At 50.1% G+C, this 25,730-nt stretch overlaps 1 protein-coding gene across 1 annotated transcript; it reads left to right on the plus strand.

Annotated features, from left to right (window-relative positions):
- Positions 1-1,152: 1,152 nt before the first annotated feature.
- On the plus strand, positions 1,153-25,730 carry LOC139237824 (keratin, type I cytoskeletal 13-like). Its single transcript, XM_070867051.1, has 10 exons — positions 1,153-1,649; positions 6,301-6,383; positions 10,188-10,344; positions 13,899-14,060; positions 15,920-16,045; positions 16,917-17,137; positions 18,981-19,069; positions 21,955-21,982; positions 23,609-23,625; positions 24,630-25,730. Exons 1-10 carry the CDS (start codon positions 1,215-1,217, stop codon positions 24,644-24,646), a joined length of 1,335 nt encoding a protein of 444 aa, XP_070723152.1. The 5' UTR covers positions 1,153-1,214; the 3' UTR covers positions 24,647-25,730.

Here is a 25,730-nt window from a genome sequence, read left to right on the forward strand (position 1 = left end):
ACTTCCTTCGCCCAATCCATCGGTGGCTGTGCCTTCAGCCTCCTGGGCCCTAAGCTCTTGAGTTCTCTCCCTAAACCTCTCCGCCTCGCTCTCCTCCTTTAGGACGCTCCTTAAAACCTACTGCTTTCACCAAGCTTTCCTGCCCTAATGATTCCTTTGGCCACGTGTCAGATTGTATCTGATTACGGTGAAGAGCCTATATTAATGCAAGTTGTTGTTTGAACAGAGAGGACAGACGCACCAATGTTACATCCCCAGCATTGAAGCACTGACCACACTTGATCAGCTCCACTGGGCGGGCCACATTGTCCGAATGCCCGACACGAGACTCCCAAAGCAAGTGCTCTACTTGGAACTCGTCCATGGCAAGCGAGCCCCAGGTGGGCAGAGGAAACGTTTCAAGGACACCCTCAAAGCCTCCCTGATAAAGTGCAACATCCCCACCGACACCTGGGAGTCCCTGGCCAAAGACCCCTAAGTGGAGGAAGTGCATCCGGGAGGGCGCTGAGCACCTCGAGTCTCAACGCTGAGAGCATGCAGAAACCAAGCGCAGGCAGCAGAAGGAGCGTGCGGCAAATCAGTCCCACCCTCCCTTTCCTTCAACCACTGTCTGTCCAACCTGTGACAGGGACTGTGGTTCTCGTATTGGACTGTTCAGCCACCTGAGGACTCACTTTAAGAGTGGAAGCAAGTTTTCCTCGATTCCGAGAGACTGGCAATGATGAGTGTTTCAATCCGGTATCAGCCGTGGCTCAGTGGGCAGCGCCTTTGCATCTGCGTCAGAATTTTGTGGGTTCACGTCCCACTCCAGGGACTCGAACACAAAAAAACTAGGCTTCAAGTCGCCAAATTAGTCTGAATATTCTGCCTGTAAAGCTGGCCTGCGGAAAATGTGTAACAAACTGGTTTTAAATCACAGTAAATATGTACTGTATATCCATGGCAAACAAAAGATCATCGTATTTCAGTCAGAGCCCTGTGTGGGAATCAGACACGCGGAAGATGTGACAGAAGCAAGAACAGGTGTTGTATTGTAGATGGTGGGCGTAGTCCTTAAGTTGCAGCGTTGACTGAGGCGGGCGTGCCCATTGAAGGAATCGACCCTTCCCCGTCTCACTGTATAAAAGGAGGTGATCCGCAGACACTTGCCACTGAGCTTGTACACCTAGCCTAGCAGAGGGACTTGCTGATCTGACAGTTTGACTTGCAGCATCATGTCGATTTTCAGAAAGAGTGTTAAAATCAGCAGCAGCGGCAGCGGCAGCAGCATTGGGGGCGGGAACTTTGGAAAGACCGCCATGCGGCCGCAAATGTTCTCCAGCAGCTCGTTGCAAAGCATGGGCTCCAGGTCGCGGATGAGCACTGGGTACGGGGGTTACCAGTCAGTAGGTTTAAGTATGGGAGGCGGGTATAGAGCAAGCAGCGGTGGCGCGAGCCTCATGTCGATGGGGGGCTTGATGGGCAATAACGAGAAAGACACCATGCAGAACCTGAATCAGCGTCTGAGCATCTACCTCGAGAAGGTGCGCTCGCTGGAGGTGTCCAACAGCGACCTGGAGCGACAGATCCGGGAGTTCGCCTCCTCCAAGTCCATTGAATCCTTCGATTGGTCCATTTACAACACCATGGTCAAGCCTCTGCAACAGCAGGTAGGACGTTATTATTTGTTCACTTGCACGTAAAAAAAAAGGTTTACCTTCATAAAAGGAATATATGACCTTTCCAACCCGTGACTTTTTGTTCACTTGACTCAAGAATTGATGGCGCACTTGCACGAACTAACCGGGAGGGCGTGACTTTGACCCCGCCCCCCGCTCAGTAAGTTCTTAGCTGCTGGGGCGAGTGAGGGGTTAAAGCGACCAGGGCTCCCGCTCCCAGCCCAGCGACCACCGCCCCCCCCACCCCCCCCAGCCCAATGGAAAGTGGGCGAGGCCGGGATCGGGCTTGGGCATGACGCGTGTGGCCGTTTCTTAGCGGGCGCTCCCCGCACGTGTCAGCACACACTCGCCTCTGAGTCGCAAGGTCGTGGGTTCAAGTCCCACTCTAGGGACTTGGGAACATAAATCCAGGCTGACACTCCCACTGCAGTGCTGAGGGAGTGCTGCACTGTCGGAGGGGCTGTACTGAGGGAGTGCTGCACTGTTGGAGGGGATGTACTGAGGGAGTGCTGCACTGTCGTAGGGGCTGTATTGCGGGAGTGCCATACTGTGGGAGGGTCAGCACTGAGGGAGTGCTGCACTGTCAGAGGGGCAATACTGAGGGAGCGCTGCACTGTCGGAGGTGCAGTACTGAGGGAGCGTTGCACTGTCGGAGGGGCAGTACTGAGGGAGCGCTGCACTGTCGGAGGGGCAGTACTGAGGGAGCACTGCACTGTCGGAGGTGCAATACTGAGGGAGCGCTGCACTGTCGGAGGGGCTGTATTGCGGGAGTGCCATACTGTGGGAGGGTCAGCACTGAGGGAGTGCTGCACTGTCAGAGGGGCAATACTGAGGGAGCGCTGCACTGTCGGAGGGGCAGTACTGAGGGAGCGCTGCACTGTCGGAGGGGCAATACTGAGGGAGCGCTGCACTGTCGGAGGGGCAATACTGAGGGAGCGCTGCACTGTCGGAGGTGCAATACTGAGGGAGCGCTGCACTGTCGGAGGGGCAGTACTGAGGGAGCGCTGCACTGTCGGAGGGGCAATACTGAGGGAGTGCTGCACTGTCGGAGGGGCAGTACTAATGGAGCGCTGCACTGTGGGAGAGGTAGTACTGTTGGCTGTAAAGTGCCTTGGGACATCCGGTGTTCGTGAAAGGAACTATAAAAATGCAAGTCTTTCTTTTCTTATTAATCGAGGCTGACACTCCAGTGCAGTGCTGAGGGAGCGCCGCACTGTCGGAGGTTCCGTCTTTCGGATGAGACGTTAAACTGAGGCCCCATCTGCCCTCTCAGCTGGATGTAAAAGATCCCAGGACACTATTTCGAAGAAGTGCAGGGGAGTTATCCCCGGTGTCCTGGGGCTAATATTTATCCCTCAATCAACATAACTTAGAAAAACAGATTATCTGGTCATTATCACATTGCTGTGTGTGGGAGCTTGCTGTGCGCAAATTGGCTGCCGCGTTTCCCACATTACAACAGTGACTACACCCCCGCAAAAGTACTTCATTGGCTGTAAAGCGCTTTGGGACGTCTGGTGGCCCGCTGCATTGAGTGCGCGGTTGCCGTCCAACGCAGTTGGCTTCAATGTGAAAACGCACGGCACAGCACGTCCTCCTCTCGCTCCCAGTAATTCGCTGTTGCCAGGGGAAATGCTTGATTGTGCTGGCCCTGCGAGCAGTGTAAGGTTGTGTTCACTTTTACACGATAGGTGTGTAACCTCTTATCCCAGAGGTTTCCTAAGGTAAATATTACAGAACATCAGAGAAATTTGGATTCGGCCAAAATCTCCTGTCCCTAGTGTTGTTTTGTTTAAAAAATTGTTCCTGGGAACCCACAACCATTTATTGCCCATCTCTAATTGCCCCTTGAGAAGGTAGTGGTGAGCCGCCTTCTTGAACCACTGCAGTCCCGTGTGGTGAATGTACTCCCACAGTGCTGTTGGGGATGGAATTCCAGGATTTTGACCCAGTGACAATGAAGGAACGGCCGATATATTTCCAAGTCAGGATGGTGTGTGACTTGGAGAGGATCTTGCAGGTGATGGTGCTCCTATGTGCCTGCTGCCTAACCTGAAGCCAGGAGACTTCATGGGGTCTAGTGTCAATGTTGGTATATCTTTCTGCTGCCACCTCTGGTGGGCCTGTCCTGCCGGTGGGACAGGACATACCCAGAGATAGTGATGGAGGCGTCTGAGACATTGCTGAAAGGTATGATTCTGTGAGTATGACTATGTCAGGCTGCTGCTTGACTAGTCTGTGGGACAGCTCTCCCAATTTTGCCACAAGTCCCCAGATATTGGCGAGGAGGACTTTGCAGGGTTGACTGCCATTATAAAATGGAGATAGAAAATCAAGAGAAATTTGAATTCGGCCAGAATCTTCTGTCCCTAATTATAATGTATTTGCTTCATGGGTTCTTTGTTTAAGAATTCATAGCAACACATTGCTATTAAGAACTAGTTGGTTTATTAACAAAGGTTTAGCAATCACACTACACATTACCAGTTCATCCACCAGGCTCACAACCACCTGCCTCATTGTGGATCCCCCGAACTCAACTGGCTGGGGTTTTATTGAGTCTTGTGACCATCACGTGACTGGCTAAGCCACTCCCAACTCAACAGCTCTACAACTATTTTAATTGTAACTTTGAATCAAGTGCCCCCTTTTAAGGGCACTAGAACCCACAAATTTCCGAATAAAACTTTAACAGAAACTTTAGTTCAAATGAAAATTTGGTTGCCGGGGGTGATGATGCACTCCAGTCCCTCCGGTGCCCACCTCTGGTGGAAGGCCACGGGCTCAACAGCTCTACAAACCTGTGAGCACACTCACAGGTGCATACATTACACTAGTGTTAGTTAGTTAGTTGTAGTCTCCTGTCCCTAGTGGCACATGAGGACACCCATTCTCTCCACTGCTGTCTGTCCAGAGTGAGATATTTGACCGTGATCGGGGTGTCACCTCCCCTCACACCCAGCAGATTGCGGTGATGTTTATATTTGCCCATCTGTGACAGCCTCGCCCTCTCTCTGGCTTGTTTCTGTAACAGGAGGTATTCCCAGAGGCCGTTAGTCTGTCTCCGATCTTTCAACCTGTCCGCCTCGGGTGGCCGGAGCAGGAATGATACTGCTGCCAGCGCAGCTCTCAGGACGCTGGAGGAGGCAATCGCGGTGTGTAAAAGAAAGATCGACTTACATTTATATAGCTTCTTTCATGACCTCAGGACATCTCAAAGCGCTTTACAGCCAATGAAGTACTTTTGGAGTGTAGTCACTGTTGTAATGTGGGAAATGCAGCAGCCAACTGCGCACAGCAAGCTCCCACAAACAGCAATGTGATAATGACTAGATAATCTGTTTTTTTTTTAAATGTTGATTGAGGGATAAATCTTGGCCAGGACACCTGGGATAGCTCCCCTGCTCTTCTTCTAAATAGTGCCATGGGGTCTTTTACATCTACCTGAGAGAGCAGCCCGGGGACCTTGGTTTAACGTCTCATCTAGCTTGGTTGGCGGTGAGGAGGGCCCTACCCATCAGATCCTTCATGCACAGCTGGGGTTTCAGAGACACTGCACTCTGCCCCCGAGTTGGCTGTGGTGCGGACGAGACTGTCATCCATCTCCTTTGGGATTGCCCCTTTGCAAGGCAGGTCTGGATGGAGATGCAGTGGTTGCTGTCGAGGTTCATCCCAAGCAGCTCCGTAACACAGGACTCTGTGCTCTGCGGGTTGTTCCCAGACACACACACCGAGACAGACATCATCTGCTGCTGGAAGGCCATCAACTCGGTGAAAGACGCACTTTGGTCTTGCCGAAACTTGCTGGTCTTCCAGAGCAAGGAGATGTCCACGTCTGCGTGTTGCAAACTGGCGCAATCCAAGATCCAGGAGTACGTGCTGAGGGACGCACTAAAAATTGGTGCAGTCGCCGCAAAGGCACGGTGGGGAGGGCCACAGTTTAAAACCCTTCCATCACGATAAACCCAGGGGCTGGAATCAGTATAAAACTCCCCTCGGGCTGTACTTGTAAACTTTTTGTATACATAGAGCTCCATGATCGGAATAAACCTATGCAGTGCCATGTATAATGCAAGTTCTGTTTAATAATGTATGTTGCAAAGAAATGTAACTGTACCCTCACCCATTCCGTGTTCCGTATAGTGCCACTAGTAAAGCAATATGATGACTGTATTACAATGTATCTTGGATTGTACTGAAATGTACCTCGAAATGTAAAGCAAGCAAATCTATTGAACGGAACTGCCGTTAGCATCAAAATGTAATGTATGGAATTCCTGACCGCATCCAAATGTACTGAACTGCCTTCCAATGCATTGTGCAAATTTTTATATGAATAAAGTATATTTTGAAATTTAAAAAAAACACCTCATCTGAAAGACGGCACCCTCGACAGTGCAGCATTCCCTCAGCACTGCACTGGGAGTGTCAGCTTAGATTTATGTGCTTAGGTCCCTGGAGTGGGACTTGAACCCATGACCTTTGTGACTTGGAGGCGAGTGTGCTACCCACTGAGCCATGGCTGACACAGACATATGGAGGGAAGGAGTGTATCTAAAGGCTTACATTGGAGATTAAGAACTTTGACTGTAATTTCCCCCCTCTCACCTCTCCTTGACACTGTCCTTTCAATTGCTCCCAGATTATCAACAGCCTTCTCCAGAACTCCCGCATCTCTCTGGAGACTGACAACGCCAGGCTGGCTGCTGAAGACTTCAAGCACAAGTAGGTGACCCAGTTCCTTTTCTAAATCCCCACCCCGGCGACCCTGGGCCTCTGAGTCTCTCTCAACTTGATCCCCCAACAGTGCCCTATGATGGGTTAATTGGAGACAGGGGTGGCTGGAAGGCCCCTCCCCACAACATGACCCTACCAGGCTTAAGAACATCATGACTCAGACAACAACAACTTGCATTTACATAGCACCTTTGACGTCCCAAGGCGCTTCACAGGAGCGCTTATCGAACAATGTTTGACACGGAGCCACGTAAGGAGATAATAGGACAGGTGACCAAAAACATGGCCAAAGAAGCAGGTTTTTAACGAGCGTCTCAAAGGAGGAGAGGAGGGAATTCCTGGGGCCCAGGCAGCTGAAGGCATGGCCGCCGATGGTGGTGCAATGAAAATCAGAGATGCTCAAGAGGGCAGAATTTGAGGAGCGCAGAGATCCCGGGGAGTTGTGGGGCTTGAGGAAGTAACAGGGACAGAGAGGGGCGAGGCCGTGGAGGGATTTGAAAATAAAGATGATAATTCGAAAATTGTTGCCGGACCGGGAGCCAATGTAGGTCAGCGAGCACAGGGGGTGATGGGTGAGCGGGACTTGGTGCGAGTTAGAACACGGGTTTTGGATGAGCTCAAGTTGACGGGGGGTGGAAGATGGGAGGCCAGCAATGTTCCCTCTAATTCTTTTTGTACTGAGCGGGTCACGGACTCCTTTGAGCATCACCTTTTCGTCCGAGGGCAAATTTAACAACAAGAGCAGCAACTTTTACACCAACAACAGCAGCAACAGCAACCACTTAAACGTATATGTTGCACCCCACTGTCTCCAATCATGGGACAATCAGACAAGGCTCTATACAAGTTTAACAGAACTTCAATGCTTTTGAATTCTGTTCCTCTAGAAATGTGTCCCAGTTCTTTATTTGCACTTTTATGGCTTTTTTAACCTGCGTTGCTGCTTTTAATGATTTGTGAATCTGCGCCCTTAGACCCCTTTGCACCTCTACCCCATTTAATGAAATTGGGGTCATTTGTGCCTCCCTTTAGTGCCCCCTTACGACCGGGCGCGCCACTGCTAATGACTCCTGCTAAATTCAGCGGGAGTTTCGCGGTGGCGCTCCACCGTTGCATCCCGATCTCCCGCATCCGGAGATCGTGATGTCATCGCCGCGCGCATCGGCTCCCCCCCCCCCCCCCCCGTTTGTGCCACGGCCCCTAAATTGGGTATGGTTCCCCCCTCCCCCCCCCGGAGATGCGCGGGGCGAGGACAGCGACAGCTTCGGGGGACGCACACCGAGTGGGCGGCCGCTAGCGGGGTGAAATTTAAAGGGGAGGTGGCCGGCTGCTCCTGGAAAGAAATCTCGTGGATTTCTTTGCCACTCTGGTGCCGATTTGGACGTGGGGTCCGTGCCGTAATCACTCAGCCCGGCATTCTAATCGAGCGGCACCCCACCCCCACTCCCCAGTGGTCCAGGTAGGTGGATTCCCAATATTATAATAATAATAACAATAACTTTTATTTATATAGCGCCTTTAACGTGGTAAAACGTCCCAAGGCGCTTCACAACAGTGTTACAGACAAACTGATAAATTTGACACCGAGCCACAGAAGAAATGAAGGCAGATGACCAAAAGCTTGTTTAAAGAGGAAGGTTTTAAGCAGCGTCTTAAAGGAGGAAAGAGGGGCGGAGAGGTTTTGGCAGGGAGTTCCAGAGCTTGGGGCCCAGGCAGCTGAAGGTACGGCCACCAATGGTTGAGCGATTATAATCAGGAATGTTCAAGAGGGCAGAATTTGAGGAGTGCAGACATCTCTGGGGGGTTGTGAGGCTGAAAGAGATTACAGGGACAGGGAGGGGCAAGAGGGAATTTTGAAATCAAGGAGTTGTTTAACCAGGAGCCAATGTCGGTCAGCGAGCACAGGTGATCGTGACTTTGTGAGTGTTAGTACACGGGCTAGTGTGCAGTTTGCAAGCTTTAATTCAGTGAAGAGTCTCTCGTAACCGGCAGAGTAATGCGGCCAGTGACTCATTGCTCCACTTCCTTTCGGGGTTGGGTACCCCAATTTACCACGCGAGGCGAGATTTCTGCGCCTGGCGCCAAGTCCCACGCCCCGCAAATGTTCCCGCCCCCCCAAATGGGGCGCTCCCGAATTTTTTGGCAGAAGTCTCTTGCTTTCCAAGGAGTAGGTTGGCCTCCTTCTTCCTCCTACCAAAATGCACCTATCTATACGGAAATTCACTTGTCCTTTACATGCCCATTCTGCAACTTTGTTCACGGTAAAATGAACACACTTTCCCGTTTTTTTTTTCCGGCTTTAAACAATTTTCCAAATTAAAAATAAAATAAATCTCAGTTTTGTTTCTGACTAAGGCAACATTTATTGCCCCGAGGCGGTGTGAATCCTTCAGCAGACAGTTATGAGCTCATTGGGTTGGCCTGCAGAGAGTGAGGCACCTCAACTTTTCTAAAGAAATATAAACCTGACGCCAGAATTCTGATTTTCAAAAGTAAGCTCCGGTTTTCCCCGCGTTTTATGTTATGAAAGTTTTTTTATGAACTTTCATCAGCAACACAACTAAAACCATAAATCCACCCCTGGTGCAATATTGGATTTAGTAAAAAGTAGCAAATAAAAGTAAGTTAAACTTGTGTCAGTCACACTTTTTTTTTCTTCTGAAATGCTTCCTTGCTTCACCTTGTGATACTGTCTGCCGCAGGATTCATTTATTTTAAGAAGCGGATTCACGTACAGCTCAAAATTCGCACAAACTTCTCTCCTAAAATTCGCACAAACTCCTCTCCTGAAAGCAACAAAGACCCTTCTTACTTACCTGTTGCAGGTAAAACTCGGTGACTCACTCACCTGTAACAGGTTTAATAAAATGAGGAACGCATAAATCTAGGCTGAGACTCCCAGTGCAGTGCTGAGGGAGTGCCGCACTGTCGGAGGTGCCGTCTAACAGATGAGACGTTAAACCGAGGCCCCGTCTGCTCTCTCAGGTGGACATAAAAGATCCCACGGGACTATTTCGAAGAAGAGCAGGGGAGTTCTCCCTGGTGTCCTGGGCCAATATTTATCACTTAATCAACATAACAAAAAAACAAATGATCTGGTTATGATCGCATTGCTGTTTGTGGGAGCTTGCTCTGTGCAAACGTCCGCGGCGCTGGTGACTCGGAGCGACGGTCGCTCCACACCAAGGGCACTTCCGCCCCTCAACATCGGCCTTCAACACCCCTTCAACATCACCCCTCAACATCACCCCTCAACACCGCTCCTCAACAGCCCCCCCAACATCACCGCTCAACATCCCTCAACATTATCCCTCAACATCATCTCTCAACATCACCGCTCAATATCCCTCAACACCCACCCTCAACATCACCCTTCAACATCCCTCAACACCCTCCTCAACATCACCAATCAACATCACCGATCAACATCCCTCAACACCCACCCTCAACACCCACCCTCAACATCACCCCTCAACACCCCCCAATGCCGCCCCGACCGGAAGTAATGGCCAAAGAGCAGAATATCGGTCCAATTTCCACCCCATGGATTGGGGCGGAGAAAACACGACTGAATTGGTGATTGCGCCCAATTATTGGCCGTGGGTGGGGGGAGGGGGCAATTTTGGCCCCGTCGGGTCTAGAGGTAACAAAGGCCTGGATGAGGGCCTCCAACTAGAGAAAATCAGCTTTGAGGGGTAGAAGGTCTAATGCCGGGGACACAAACCGAGGTCAAAACCTGCCGCTCCTTCGATCGAGTGTTGATCTTGTTTCCTCGCCCTCCGTCTGTTACAGGTGGGAGTCGGAGCTGATGCTAAGACAGTCGGTGGAGAATGACATCAATGGCCTGCACCAGCTGAAGGAAACCTACCTGCAGTTACATTCTAACCTGGCCAGTGACATTACTGGGCTGGAGGACGAGATTGCCTACCTGAAGAAGAACCACGCTGAGGTGGGTTTCTGGGGTGGCGGGGTAGAGATATTAATCTCATTGGGAGTTTAGAAGAATGAGAGGTGATTCTGAGGTTTAAGATTCTGAGGGGGGCTTGACAGGGTAGATGCAGAGAGGATGTTTCCCCCTCGTGGGGGAATCTAGAACTAAGGGGCATAGTTTGAGAATAAGGGTCGCCCATTTAAAACTGAGATGAGGAGGAATTTCTTCTCTTTGAGGGTCGTAAATCTTTGGAATTCTCCGCCCCAGTGAGCTGTGGAGGCGGGTCATTGAATGTATTTAAGGTGGAGATAGACAGATTTTTGAACGATAAGGGTTAAGGGGAGCGGGCAGGGAAGTGGAGTTGAGGCCAAGATCACCAGCCTTACTGAATGGCGGAGCAGGCTCGAGGGGCCGTATGGCCGACTCCTGCTCCTATTTCTTATGTTCTTATGTAATCGCTCCCCATCCAAGAGAATGGGTGTCTCCCGATCCACTTTGATCAAAGAGGATCAATTTAGACCAACCCACCTGATGGGAAACCAATGCCATCTGATCAGCCGCGGGATTTTACTTTTTATTGAAGTGAATGGAAATCGAGCAGGGTTTAAAACAGCTGACTGATCTCATCCCATGGTTGGGTTAAAACTCCCCCCTGCAGTCCACTTAATTTTTCAGGCTGAGGTACACAGCCTCTCTCTCCCCCCTTACCACCCACCCCACACAGCCTCTCTCCCCGCCCCACAGCCTCTCCCCCCACAGTCTCTCCCTCCCCCCCACAGCCTCTCTCCCCCGAGCCTCTCCCTCCCCCCCCACAACAGCCTCCCTCCCCCCACAGCCTCTTCCCCCCCCCACAGTCTCTCTCCCCACCCCACATCCTCTCTCTCCCCCCCACCCCACATACTCTCTCCCCCCCCCCCCACCCCACATCCTCTCTCCACCCCCCCCACCCACATCCTCTCTTCCCCCCCCCCCCACCCACATCCTCTCTCTTCACTTTCCCTTTGTCTCCACTCTTCTTTTTACCTGACTTTGTGCTTCTCTGTCTGACTTCTTCCTTTGCTTTCTGTCTATCTCTCTTGTCCCTTTCTGTCTTTCCATCTCTCTCTCTCTCTACCTCAGCTCCTTCTTTATCACTCTCTGTGCCCGCTCCTCTCTCTTTTCCCCCACCTCTTTCATTCTGCCTCTCTTTCTCGCCCTGGCAGCTCTTGCTCCCTCTCTCTCTCTGTTTTGTTCTGTTTCTCTCTTTCTTTCTCTGTCCAGCCCCTTATCTCTTTCTCAGGCCTTGTGTGTCTGTGGTCCTCTCCTTCAGTTTTATTCACTCTCATTGTCACTGCCTCATACCATCATCATCATAGGCAGTCCCTCAAAATCAAGGAAGACTTGTTTCCACTCTAAAAGTGAGTTCTCAGGTGGCTGTCCAGTCCAATACGGGAATTACAGTCCCTGTCACAGGTGGGGCAGACAGTGGTTGAGGGAAAGGGGGTGGGTGGGGAGTCTGGTTTGCCGCACCCTCTTTCCGCTGCCTGCGCTTGATTTCTGCATGCTCTCGGCGATGAGACTCGAGGTGCTCAGCGCCCTCCCAGATGCTCTTCCTCCACTTAGGGTGGTCTTTGGCCAGGGACTCCCAGGTGTCAGTGGGGATGTTGCATTTTATCAAGGAGTCTTTGAGGGTGTCCTTGAAACATTTTGTCTGCCCCTGGGGCTCGCTTGCCGTGAAGGAGTTCAGAGTAGAGTGCTTGCTTTGGGAGTCTTGTGTCTGGCATGCGAACAATGTGGCCCGCCCAATGGAGATGGTCGAATGTGGTCAGTGCTTCAGTGCTGGAGATGTTGGCCTGATCGAGGACACTGACATTGGTGCGTCTGTCCTTCCCCGGGGATTTGCAGTATCTGCCACACCAGCTCTGTCTCTCACTATCAAAATGACTACTGGCCTGAATCATTGCAGACACCGAACCCTTTCAAGTTGCCACATGGAATCCGTGCAGCCTCACCCAAGAATCAGGCTTTCCTGTCCTCAGTCTGGGACACACTGCCTGAAGGGGTGGTAGAAGCAGATTCAATAGTTACTTTCATAAAGGAATTGGATAAATACTTTGTAATGTATTTGCTTCATGGGTTCTTTGCTTAATAATTCATAGCTACACATTGCTATTTAGAACTAGTTGGTTTACTAACAAAGGTTTAACAATCACACTACATATTATCAGTTCATCCACCAGGCTCACAACCACCTGCCTCATCGTGGATTGCCTGAACCCAACTGGCTGGGGTTTTATTGAGTCTTGTGAACATCATGTGACTGGCCAAGCCACTCACAACTCAACAGTGCCACCAACCTGTGATCATACTTGAAGGGGAAAATTTGCAGGGCTGTGGGGAAATGGCTGGGGAGAGTGGGCTCAATTGGATCGCTCTTTCAAAGAGCCGTAACAGGCATGATGGGCTGAGTAGCCTCCTTCTGTCCTGTTTCATTCCATGATCTATTCATACACAGCCCTTTGAGTGGTGTAGTGGTTATGTTACTGGACCAGTAATCCAGAGGCCTGGATTAATGATCTGAGGATATCAGTTCACATCCCACCATGGTGGCTGGGGAATTTAAATTCAATTAATAAATTTTATTTTTAAATCCGGAATTAAACAGCTACTATCAGTAATGTTGACCATGCAACTACCAGATTGTTGATGAAACCCAACTGGTTCACTAATGTCGCTTTAGGGAAGGAAATCTGCCGTCCTTACCTGGTCTGGCCTATATGTGACTCCAGACCCACAGTAATGTGGTTGACTCTTGACTGCCTGCTGAAATGGCCCAGCGAGCTACTCAGTTGTATAAGGCAGCTCACCAGCGCCTTCTCAAGAGCAATTCGAGCTGGGTAATAAATGCCGGACTTGCCAGCAACACCCACATCCCAAAAACTAATACATTTTCAAAAAAAGATGCTGCCCTGCCACGGTGCCCCATGGACACAGCTGGCCCACAACGACTGGTGGTTCTGCCGTGAATGACGCACTGCAGAGGAGGGCAGAGGAGGGAGATGCTCTGGGTGGATAACATGAAAAGATGTTGAGGGAAGAATCTCGGCAGCCTCCCCTCTAACGGGGGCTGTGGCCTTGGGCAGGGGCTGCACCGCTTCCGCACTGAGGCCTGAGAGGCTCACTGCACTCTAAGAACACAATTACGCCACTTCATATGAAAATAATCTTTCCCAGGAGACGAGCGGCCAACTCCCTCTGCTGATCAGCAGCTCAAATGCCTGGTGCAATAACAGCACAGCTAACATCGAGGAATGTTAGGACGAAGATTCCCCCTAGTGCCAGTGGTGGGATTGTACAGTGACAGACTGCTGCCCCCTATTGCCAGTGGTGGGGTTGTACAGTTACAGAGTGCTGCCCCCTATTGCCAGTGGTGGGGTTGTACAATGATAGAATGCTGCCCCCTAGTGCCAGCGGAGAAGCTGTACAATGATAGAATGCTGCCCCCTAGTGCCAGTGGTAGGGTTGTACACTGGCTCCTTCCATCACGCCGATGGCTTGCGCTGATCTAACGCTCTGTCGTCCTTGTGTTTCAGGAACTGAAGATGTTGCGGCAGCAGAAGACTCAAGACATCAACGTTAATGTTGACTCCGAGCCTTGCGTTGACCTGGCCGCGACCCTGCAGCAACTCCGAGACGAGTACACAAAGATAGTTGACAATAACCAAAAGGATTTGGATAATTGGTACAAGGAACAGGTAGGATTGGATTCGGCATCAACCGGGGCGGCTCACAAACGCCAAGGAGATGAGTGACTGGTCAATCTGGGTTTTCTCCGGTGGGACTGATGGAGGGAGGAATGTTGGCCGAGGGCTCTGGAGACTAGCAGGAAAGGACCAACTGCTCCATCAAGCCTGCCCCACACTCGAGACGGTTGGAGCATCCTGACTAGACTCCACTCTCCACCCCCACACCCTGACCCCACTGCCACGTAACCTCCTGGATGAACCAAATAAACCGGAGAAAAAAATCGAAGGGTCAATAAAGGAAAAAATGTCTGGGAAATTCCACCCTGACTTCCTCAGGAGATTGACACCAGTCCAGGAGATCACACAGACCAAGTATTCTCTATAAAGACACTGAGCTTCTGTATGATACAATCTCTGCCCCAGTCAGGAATCGGTCTGGCTCCTTCCTGAAGGCAGAGAGTCAGCGTCCATTGCACCAGCTGGCAACACATTCCAGAGACTGCTCTCTGGGGAAACATGGAGCACCCAACATCCAATCTATTCCCACTCTCCCACAGTTCAAACCTGATCCTCCCCCATTCATCAGGCTGGACTAATCTCTCAATAGGCACACTCCCCAGACCTTTAATTACTAAATAGACCTCAATCAGGTCGTAGCTAAGTCTACCTTGCTCTGAAGTTAACAGACCAAGGTCCTTGAGCCAGTCTAAGTAGTGAAGGTTCAATAAGCTGGGAATCATTCTCGTAGCTCTCCTCTGGACCTGTTCCAAGGTCACTCGATCGCCCACAGCATGGTCTGACCCACGGCCTGTGCAGTGTCAACATGGTGGCCTTTGATTTATACTGAATGGTCCATTAATACAACCCAATACCTTTGTTAGCTTTAGCTACAGTGTCTCTACATTGTCCATGGACCTTCAGCGATCAGTGCACGATAACACCAAGATCTTTTTGTCTCTCGACCTCGTTCAGTATAGTTGGCTGAGAATGGAAGGGGTATTTCATGTTGGCCCTGACCAACATGCATTTTGCCATTTGCCCGAGTGTAATGTATTTGCTTCATGGGTTCTCTGCTTAAGAATTCATAGCAACACATTGCTATTAAGAATTAGTTGGTTTATTAGCAAAGGTTTAACAATCACATTACACATTACCGGTTCATCCACCAGGCTCACAACCACCTAACTCATCGCGGATCCCCTAAACCAAACTGGCTGGAGTTTTATTGACTTTTGTGAACATTGCGTGACTGGCTAAGCCACTCACAACTCAACAGCTCTACCAACTGTGAGCATACTCACCGCTGCATACATTGCACCGAGCACCTCCAAACCTTTTCACATTTGGCTGGCCTTCTCTACAGTCTTAACCGGTGCACAGATCTTGGTGTCCTCTGCAAAGTGACTCCCAACACCGTTGTCCAGGTCATTAATAAAGACGGTAAAGAGTAGCGTGTCTCCCTGGGGAACACCACTAGTAACATGTCTCCAAGCTGAACCACATCCGTTAATAACAACCTTTGGGCTGTGGGATTAGGTGCCGATTTTTAATCCAGCGTTTCAAATTCGTACCAACACCGCAAGATCCCATCTTGTGAAGTAACTTAGTGTGAGGAACCTTATCAAAGGCTTTCTCAAAAGTCTAATCTACCGGATTTCCCTCATCCGCTGGAGTAAGAGTACAGTGACGGAACCACTATGCTCCCGTACCCTGGGCTGCACCTCTCAATGAAAGCCTTGTGTGGACAATGCCGACGGTGACCATTGTGGCCGGGGCTGGTGTTCTGGGTTACTGGGTACAGTCACTATCTGGTCAGCATCATGTGCGCCACTCTTCATCCTTGTCAACCTCTCTCTCTGATTTTTCAGCTGTCGATTAAAGTCACGCAGACCACTCAGTCTAACCAGGCTGTCGACGGTGCTAAAGCTGAACTGACTACATTACGTCGGCAACTGCAAAGCTTTGAGGCCGATTACAACTCCTTAAGTGGGAATGTAAGTGACTTTTGACAATGCGCGTGTTTGAGCACAATGTTTATCGGAGCTTCGAATCTGATCGCTATTGAATCTCGTTCCGAACATTATTATTTAAATGGAGAAAAATTGCAAAGTGCTGCAGTACAGCGGGACCTGGGGGTACTTGTGCATGAAACACAAAAGGTTAGTATGCAGGTACAGCAAGTGATCGGGAAGGTTTATGGAATCTTGGCCTTTAGTACAAAGGGGTGGAGCATAAAAGCAGGGGAGTCTTGCTACAGTTATGCAGGGTATTGGTGAGGCCACACCTGGAATATTGCGTTCAGTTTTGGTTTCCATATTTATGAAAGGATATACTTGCTTTGGACACAGTTCAGAGAAAGTTCACTCGGTTGATTCCGGAGATGAGGGGATTGATTTATGAGGAAAGGTTGAGTAGGTTGGGACTCTACTCATTGGAATTCAGAAGAATGAGAGGTGATCTTATCGAAATGTATAAGATTATGAGGGGGCTTGACAGGGTAGATGCAGAGAGGATGTTTCCACTGATGGGGGAGACTAGAACTAGGGGGCATAATCTTAGAATAAGGGGCCTCCCATTTAAAACTGAGATGAGGAGGAATTTCTTCTCTCAGAGAGTTGTAAATCTGTGGAATTCACTACCTCAGAGATTAAAGACAGAGATAGACAGATTCTTAAACGATAAGGGAATAAGGGGTTATGGGGAGCGGGCAGGGAAGTGGACACGAGTTCATGATCGGATCAGCCATGATCGTATTAAATGGCGGAGCAGGATTGAGGGGACGTATGGCCTACTCCTGCTCCTATTCCTTATGTTCTTATATGTTCTTATGACATAAATTAACTAAACGTGACTTGGTGTTTCCAGCTCACCGCCCTGCAGAACACTCTGTACGAGACGGACGGGAGATACGCGATGCAGCTCCAGCAGATAATGAGCACGGTCTCGCAGCTGGAAGGGGAACTGGGGGGCATCAGGAATAACTTGATGGGACAGAGCCAGTCGTACAAGGACCTTCTTAACATCAAGATGAAGCTGGAGGGTGAGATTCAGCAGTACAGACTACTGCTGGATGGAAATAGCCAAAGGTAAGACGGAGGAGTGCCGCAGTCCTGGTTCATGGTGAGCCTGGCCCTCACCGGCAATGCACTTATTCACGCCCCAGGATTCCTCACAGTGGCACGCTAGCCGATCGCAGCCAAGGAGGGGCGTTAGGTTAGACTGAGGCGCCTTTGGGTCGAGGAAGGAGGCAAGGGAATTCATCGGCTCCTGATGGCGGCAAAGCGAGAATGTTGGGTTGAGGAACTGACCAGGCTGAGATGGGACGACCATTCTTCTGGCCGAACAGCTGAGTAGGGTGGGTCCGCTCAGTCACCAGGTCCCTGACGGCAAACCTCTTTAATGTCGGCAAGTTTTTGGTGGGGTGCAATTAGAGGGCAAAAGGTTTCTGGGAGAAGATAGCAACTTTCCAAATGAAACTGCGGCAAATATCAGGAGACCTTTGTCAACGACACAATGAGGGACCAAGTGGTTCAGCAGTGGAGTGCCCATCCTTAGTCAACGCCTGCTGGACACAATTCCTGGTCTCTTTCTTCATCTACTGGTCTAGTTTTTTATTTTTATTTATACGTTCACGGATGTGGGCGTCGCTGGCAAGGCCAGTATTTATTGCCCTTCCCTAATTGCCCTTGAGAAGGTGATGGTGAGCCGCCATCTTGAACCGCTGCAGTCCGTGTGGTGAAGGAACTCCCACAGTGCTGTTAGGGAGGGAGTTCCAGGATTTTGACCCAGCGACGATGAAGGAACGGCCGATATATTTCCAAGTCAGGATGGCGTGTGACTTGGAGGGAACTTGCAGGTGGTGGTGTTCTCATGTGCCTGCTGCCCTTGTCCTTCTAGGTGGTAGAGTTTGGGAGGTGCTGCTGAAGAAGCCTTGGCGAGTTGCTGCAGTGCAGCTTGTAGATGGTACACACTGCAGCCACGGTGCGCCGGTGGTGGAGGGAGTGAATGTTGAAGGTGGTGGATGGGTTGCCAATCATGCGGGCTGCGCATGGATAGTGTCGAGCTTCTTGAATGTTGTTGGAGCTGCACTCATCTAGGCAAATGGAGAATATCCATGGCACTCCTGACTTGAACCTGGTGTGATTTCATTGTCGACCTTCCTGTAGCTCTACTGCTTGCGATCTGATGTTTATACATGTTTCTAGTTGGCTGGGCAATCTACCCGGCAGCAGAAAGGAACTGGAACTTTCTCCTTTTGGGTGGCCTTACAGAGCTTTTTATTGCGGACAAGAGATGATGGAATGGTACAATCAGCCAATTGGAAATAGCTGTTCGATGGACAGGTGCGAGATGAGAAACGCTTCAACTCTGCAGATTAAGCTATATCATTGGAGTCGGGTTACTACGTGCCAACCCTCCAGGCTTACCCCAGAGTTCCCAGGGATGAAAGATTAATTTCCTGGACACTGCCACCAGCCACATCCCAGGAAGAAAATCATCGGGGCATTAAATAAATGTGTTGTTTTAATTTTCTTTGAACACTTTTGTTGACATAAATATATTGGAGATGAGGGGGGAGAAAGGGTGTTTGATTGATAGTCAAGAATCATCCAATGGGATAACAAAGAGTGTTTGTATTCCTATTCCAATAGGTTAATTAGAAATCCAATAGAGAATTCAGAAGAAACTTCTTTATCCAGAGAGTGGTGAGAATGTGGAACTCGCTGCCACCGGGAGTGGTTGAAGCGAATAGTATCGATGCATTTAAGGGGAGGCTAGGGTATAAGGGAGAAGGGAATAGAGGGTTATGAGGAAAGACGGGAGGAGGCTCGAGTGGAGCATAAACTCTGGCATGGACTCGTTGGGCCGAAAGGCCTGTTTCTGTGCCGTATATCCGATGTAATAATAATCCCTTTTTCCTCCTTTCAGCCTCATTCATTCTGGCAGCTCCTCCTCATCAATGATCTCAGGATCTCAATCTCAATCTCGATCTCAATCTCAATCTCAATCTCAATCTGGTAAGTTTTGAAGTAATTTTGGGTTCAGCGGTGTGACGCAGGCGAGCAGTTGAGAGTGTATCGTTAAACCCATGTCCGTAATTCTTATCTGCCTGAGTCCATGATGATTCCCGTATCCAGCCCAGTCTTGATCAGTGACTGAGTCTGTAACCTCCTCCAGCCCTACAACCCTCCCTATCTCTGTAACCTCCTCCAGCCCTACAACCCTCCCTATCTCTGTAACCTCCTCCAGTCCTACAACCCTCCCTATCTCTGTAACCTTCTCCAGCCCTACAACCCTCCCTATCTCTGTAATCTCCTCCAGCCCCACAACCCTCCCTATCTCTGTAATCTCCTCCAGCCCCACAACCCTCCCTATCTCTGTAATCTCCTCCAGCCCCACAACCCTCCCTATCTCTGTAATCTCCTCCAGCTCACAACCCTCCCTATCTCTGTAATCTCCTCCAGCCCTGCAACTCTCTGTAATCTCCAGCCCTACAACCCTCCCCATCTTTGTAATCTCCAGCCCTACACACCTCCCTATTTCTGTAAATTTCTCCAGCCCTACCACTAGCCCTATCTCTGTAATCTTCTCCAGCCCTACCAACCCTCACTATCTCTGTAATCTTCTCCAGCCCTACCACTAGCCCTATCTCTGTAATCTTCTCCAGCCCTACAACCTTCACTATCTCTGTAATCTTCTCCAGCCCTACCAACCCTCACTATCTCTGTAATCTTCTCCAGCCCTACAACCTTCACTATCTCTGTAATCTTCTCCAGCCCTACCAACCCTCACTATCTCTGTAATCTTCTCCAACCCTACCACTATCCCTATCTCTGTAATCTTCTCCAGCCCTACACCCCTCCCTATCTCTGTAAACTTCTCCAGCCCTACCAACCCTCCCTATCTCTGTAACCTTCTCCACCCCTACAATCCTCTCTATATCTGTAACCTTCTTCAGCCCTACACCTCTTCCTATCTCTGTAACCTCCTCCAGCCCTACAACCCTCCCTATCTCTGTAACCTCCTCCAGCCCTGCAACCTCCCTATCTCTGTAACCTTCTGCAGCCCTGCAACCTCCCTATCTCTGTAATCTCCAGCCCTCCAACTCTCCCTAACTCTATAATCTCCAGCCCTACAACCTCCCTATCTCTGTGACCTTCTCCAGCCCTTGTTCCCTCCCTATCTCTGTAACCCTCTCCAGCACTACAACCCTCTGAGATCACCACACGCCTCCAATTCTGGCCTCTTGCGCATCCCCTATTAATCGCTCCACCATTGGTGGCTGTGCCTTCAGCTGCCTGGGCCCTAACCTCTGGAATTCCCTCCCTAAACCTCTCCGCCTCTCTTTCCGCCTTTAAGATGCTCCGTAAAACCTACCTCTTTGACCAAGCTTTTGGTCACCCGCCCTAATATTTCCTTGTGGCTCGGTGTCAAATTTTGTTTGATAACGCCCCTGTGAAGCACCTTGGGACGTTTTACTACATTAAAGGCGCTATATAAATGCAAGTTATTATTGTTGTTAGCAATGACCTAAATAAATTCATTCTCGGGATGTGGGCATCGCTGGCAAGGTCAGCATTTATTGTCCATCCCCAGTCGCCCTGAGAAGGTGGTGGCAAGCCGCCTTCTTGAACACAGCAGTCGTTGTAGTGTTGATGCTCCCACAATGGGAGAGAATTTCAGGTCTTTGACCCAGCGATGATTAAGGTACATAAAGAAGAAAGACTTGGATTTATATAGCGTTTTTCATGACCACTGGACATCTCAAAGCGCTTTACAGCTAATAAAGTACTTTTGGAGTGTAGACACTGTTGTAATGTAGGAAACGCAGCCGCCAATTTGCGCATAGCAAGCTCCGATAAACAGCAATGTGATAATGACCAGATAATCTGTTTTTGTTATGTTGATTTGTTGAATGAGGGATAAATATTGGCAGGGGATAACTCCCCTGCTCTTCTTCAAAATAGTGCCGTGGGATCTTTCACGTCCATGTTACAGAGCAGACGGGGCCTCGGTTTAACGTCTCATCCAACCGTGCAGCATTCCCTCAGCCCTGCACTGGGAGTGTCAGCCTAGATTTTTTTTTTGTGCTCAAGTCCTTGGAGTGGGACTTGAACCCACAACCTTCTGACTCAGAGGCGAGAGAGAGCTACCCTCTTAGCCACAGCTGACACATAAAAAGAGTATAAGAATTAGGAGCAGGAGTCGGCTATTCGGCCCCTCAAGCCGGCTTCGACATTCAATAAGATCACGGCTGATCTTCCACCTCAACTCCACTTTCCTGCATTGTCCCCATATCCCTTGCTTCCCTTAATATCCAAAAATCTATCGATCTCTGTAGGTGTGGCCTATAAATGGCCAAGTCAGAATGGATGTGAAACTTGGAGGGGACTTTGACGGGGTTGTTGCTGCCTGCGTCCTCGGTGGTAGAGATGGAGGTGCTGTTGTAGTCAACTGGACGAGAGGGCAATGTGCGATTCGCTTGGCCTCTAACCCAGTGTCTATACCTTTTAAAATTATGTTGCAAAATGTCCTTCAGGTGATCTCTTTTTATGGCTGCAGAGCTGGGCCCAGGGGCAGCACGGGCCAGTCCACACTGCGATACGTGTGCGCACTAGGTCCATGCAGCAGAGCTGGTCTCCAGTCGTCCTGGTTAACCCTTGCCACTGGACCTAGCTCTGTCAAGCCCGTGTGGTGGCTGGTGTACAGCGGCCACCCCACGTTAAAAAAATCCACGCACAGGCATCTTCCACCCTTCAGGATGTAGTTCGAGTCCTTCATTGAAACACCTGTGAACTCATCCATTTTTGGCGTGGAGGCAAGTCATTCTCATTTCGAGGGATCGCCTATGATGATGATTTTATGGTTAGTTAACTGCTCTGTATTATTCTTCCTATTTCAGGCATGAGTACAACTTCCACAACTACCACGTGAGTTGATCATCTTATATTGTTTAAATGTTACTTGTGCGAATGGCGAAAGAGTCACTGTGATTGGTCCCAATACTCCCCACCTTGAGTGGGAAAAGTAATGCAGTGTCATCACAAAAACATGGATGGGTTCCATCAAACACTCCCAGGGCAGGTACAGCATGGGGTTAGATACAGAGTAAAGCTCTCTCTACACTGTCCCATCAAACACTCCCAGGGCAGGTACAGCACAGGGTTAGATACAGAGTAAAGCTCTCTGTACACTGTCCCATCAAACACTCCCAGGGCAGGTAGAGCACGGGGTTAGATACAGAGTAAAGCTCTCTGTACACTGTCCCATCAAACACTCCCAGGGCAGGTAGAGCACGGGGTTAGATACAGAGTAAAGCTCCCTCTACACTGTCCCATCAAACACTCCCAGGGCAGGTACAGGGGGTTAGATACAGAGTAAAGCTCTCTGTACACTGTCCCATCAAACACTCCCAGGGCAGGTAGAGCACGGGGTTAGATACAGAGTAAAGCTCCCTCTACACTGTCCCATCAAACACTCCCAGGGCAGGTACAGGGGGTTAGATACAGAGTAAAGCTCTCTGTACACTGTCCCATCAAATACTTCCAGGGCAGGTACAGCACGGGGTTAGATACAGAGTAAAGCTCCCTCTACACTGTCCCATCAAACACTCCCAGGGCAGGTACAGCACGGGTTAGATATAGGGTAAAGCTCTCTCGACACTGTCCCATCAAACACTCTTAGGGCAGGTACAGCACGGGTTAGATACAGAGTAAAGCTCCCTCTACACTGTTCCATCAAATACTCCCAGGGCAGGTACAGCACGGGTTAGATACAGAGTAAAGCTCCCTCTACACTGTCCCATCAAACACTCCCAGGGCAGGTACAGCACGGGTTAGATATAGGGTAAAGCTCTCTCGACACTGTCCCATCAAACACTCTTAGGGCAGGTACAGCACGGGTTAGATACAGAGTAAAGCTCCCTCTACACTGTTCCATCAAACACTCCCAGGGCAGGTACAGCACGGGTTAGAAACAGAGTAAAGCTCCATCTACACTATCAACGATGTGCCTCATTCCCTGCCACGTAGTCCTCATACAGTGTTAGTAGTTAACGATACTGGGTCTTAGAGAGTTAAACTGTGAGGACAGGTTGCAATTATTCAGACGATTCAGCCCATCGTGTCCGTGCCGGCCGGAAAAGGACTATCCAGCCTAATCCCCTTTCCAGCTCTCGGTCCGTAGCCCTGTAGGTTACGGCACTTCAAGTGCACATCCAAGTACTTTTTAAATGTGGTGAGAGTTTCTGTCTCTACCTGCCTGAAAGGGTGTTGTAAATTTTTATGATTCAACGTGGATAAATTGCTTTGAGGTACAGACCAGCTATGATCTAATTGAGTGACGGAGTAGGCTTGAAGGGGTGAATGACCTCCACCTCTTCTGAATGTTCCTGTACATCCTGAGGAGGGAACGCAGCAACATCACACAATTGGACACTCAGTGGCTCAGAGTTTATCCCCAACTCTCGAACTGGTTTCGGACAGCGGTCATAATATTTGAGCTGATTTTGTGAGGCAGACTCTAACTTCTTCTGTCCTTTTCTCTCTACTTTACAGAACCAAGATTATCACAGGTAAGAACGTTCGCTTGTTTGTTTTTGATAAGCGTGTATTTGTTGGGCACTAGTTGGTGAATGCAATGCCCAGCGTGACCCTGGGACCCCGTAGACCAAGATGGTTGCACTCCTCGCCTATGATGGGCTAGCTGATCCAAGTCGGGTGTGTGTTGAAAGTAGTTCAGACTGACATGTGAAGAAAGACTGGATCAACTGAGCTTATATTCACTGGAATTTAGAAGAATGAGAGGGAATCTCATAGAAACTTATAAAATTCTGACAGGATTGGATAGGGTAGATGCAGGAAGAATGTTCCCGATGTTGGCGAAGTCCAGAACCAGGGGACATAGTTTCAGGATAAGGGGTAAGCCATTTAGGACTGAGACACACACACACACATCTCACACACACACACACCACTCACACACACACACACACACACACACCACTCACACATCTCACACACACCACTCACACATCTCACACACACCCACACACACCTGTCCCAACGGAGGTCTGACCTTCGACCTTCTGACTGTTCATCAGACTGACCCATGAGGCCTTGTTAACTGTTAGCACTGAACCCTCATCCCGATTGCTGCAAGCTCAGTCCCTGTAATAGAGAGCTCCCCCTAGTGGACTACTGCTCCCCCTAGTGGACTACTGTGGTAATGCAACTACTGATGTAAATGCAATAAAAGGGGCATATGACAAAGTTGCTGTTGGAGCCATTTTGTTCAGTGTGATTGTTAGACTATATCACAGTCCCCTGAGGGGGAAGTGGGGTACGGACTCTGGGTTGCCTTTGACATGCAGCCAGTGAGAGACACATTCTCCACACGTGTCTGTCCTGCTCGGAGTAGATTGCGGAGAATCACAATAGACATAAATAAGTCGCTTGTTAAAACCTGCAACACTTTTCCATTTCTAGTGCAGGACAGTTTATGTTTGCTTGGGTACGCTGAAAGGTGAACGAGTGCAGTCTGAAATCTCCGTTTTTTTTTTCTCTGGTGCCTTTGCAGATCGCTCCCGTTTCTGAAGAGGACAACTGGCGTCATGACTCTCGCCACGGGACCTGTCGGGAACCCGAGGCTAGGCCGCCACATCTCGTACTTGCTGCCTCCATTTCTGCCAGAGTCTCGGGAATGTGGACTCTTCGGTCGAGAGCATCCTCCTTCACGGCCTCTCCCCTCCGCTCTTATCGTTCTAATGCTTTATGTTGAAAATGGAAGGTGCAATAGGGCACCCCCGGGCTCCCTTCAGAGAGAAGCGCTCAATTTCCGAGTCAAATGCACAGGTTGCTACGGAGACAGAAACCACTCCCCCCTCCCCATCAGCTCTTCGGCCTCCACCTGCTGCTTCTTTCGTTAAAAGGGAAGTTGACCCCTGTGCTGGGCATTGACCCCTGTGCTGGGCATTGACCCCTGTGCTGGGCATTGACCCCTGTGCTAGGCTGTGACCCCTGTTCTGGGCGTTGACCTCTGTTCTGGGCGCTGACCCCTGTGCTGGGCGCTGACCCCTGTCCTGGCCGCTGACCCTGTGCGATGGCTCTTTTCACCGGTCAGTTTGCCGATCCCACAGCTACCATCATAAACGCGCAGTCGCCACGGAGACAATGTAAAATGTTCCCGCCCTTTCTACACGCTGTGGGAACATCCCGCCCAGCTGACAGGAGGCTCCGCCCACGGAGTCGGTACTCGGTCCACGGGCCGAGGGCGTCCAATGGCTGCACCCTCCCTAGTGGGACTGATCCAAGCGGTGGCGACGGCCTGTGATTCGCAGACAGATGGGGAACCCCAACGGGGCCTGTTTATCTGGGACGGGCCGAGCCCCAGCCCAGACTGTTTGCGTCTAAGGTGCCAATCGGACACTGCCCGCAGAGCCGCCATCTCACTGCTGCACTAGCGACCGACCCAGAGCAAGGGGTCTCCCCAAGTCTCAGTCACCACTTGTCGTAGCGATGGGCTGCATGGCAGTGGGCTCAGGACCGGCCTGACCCCATCGCTGACCATCTCCACACCTCCTGCAGGAGCCCTGGGTTGCTCTGAACTTCCATGCCCTTTCCGCATGCTGTCTTTCTGTTTAAAGCTAATCAATAAACATCTTTCTGATCTAACTGCAAA

Source organism: Pristiophorus japonicus, chromosome 24, assembly GCF_044704955.1.
Source record: "Pristiophorus japonicus isolate sPriJap1 chromosome 24, sPriJap1.hap1, whole genome shotgun sequence".
NCBI lineage: Eukaryota > Metazoa > Chordata > Chondrichthyes > Pristiophoridae > Pristiophorus > Pristiophorus japonicus.

What these genes read in the sequence shown, in the direction of transcription:
- LOC139237824 (XM_070867051.1), top strand. Translation starts at nt 1,215, where the DNA reads ATGTCGATTTTCAGAAAGAGTGTTAAAATCAGCAGCAGCGGCAGCGGC. An exon ending in TGAAGAAGAACCACGCTGAG is followed by an intron (nt 10,345 to 13,898) that starts GTGGGTTTCTGG and finishes CTTGTGTTTCAG; the next exon opens with GAACTGAAGATGTTGCGGCA. An exon ending in TCAATCTCAATCTCAATCTG is followed by an intron (nt 19,070 to 21,954) that starts GTAAGTTTTGAA and finishes TTCCTATTTCAG; the next exon opens with GCATGAGTACAACTTCCACA.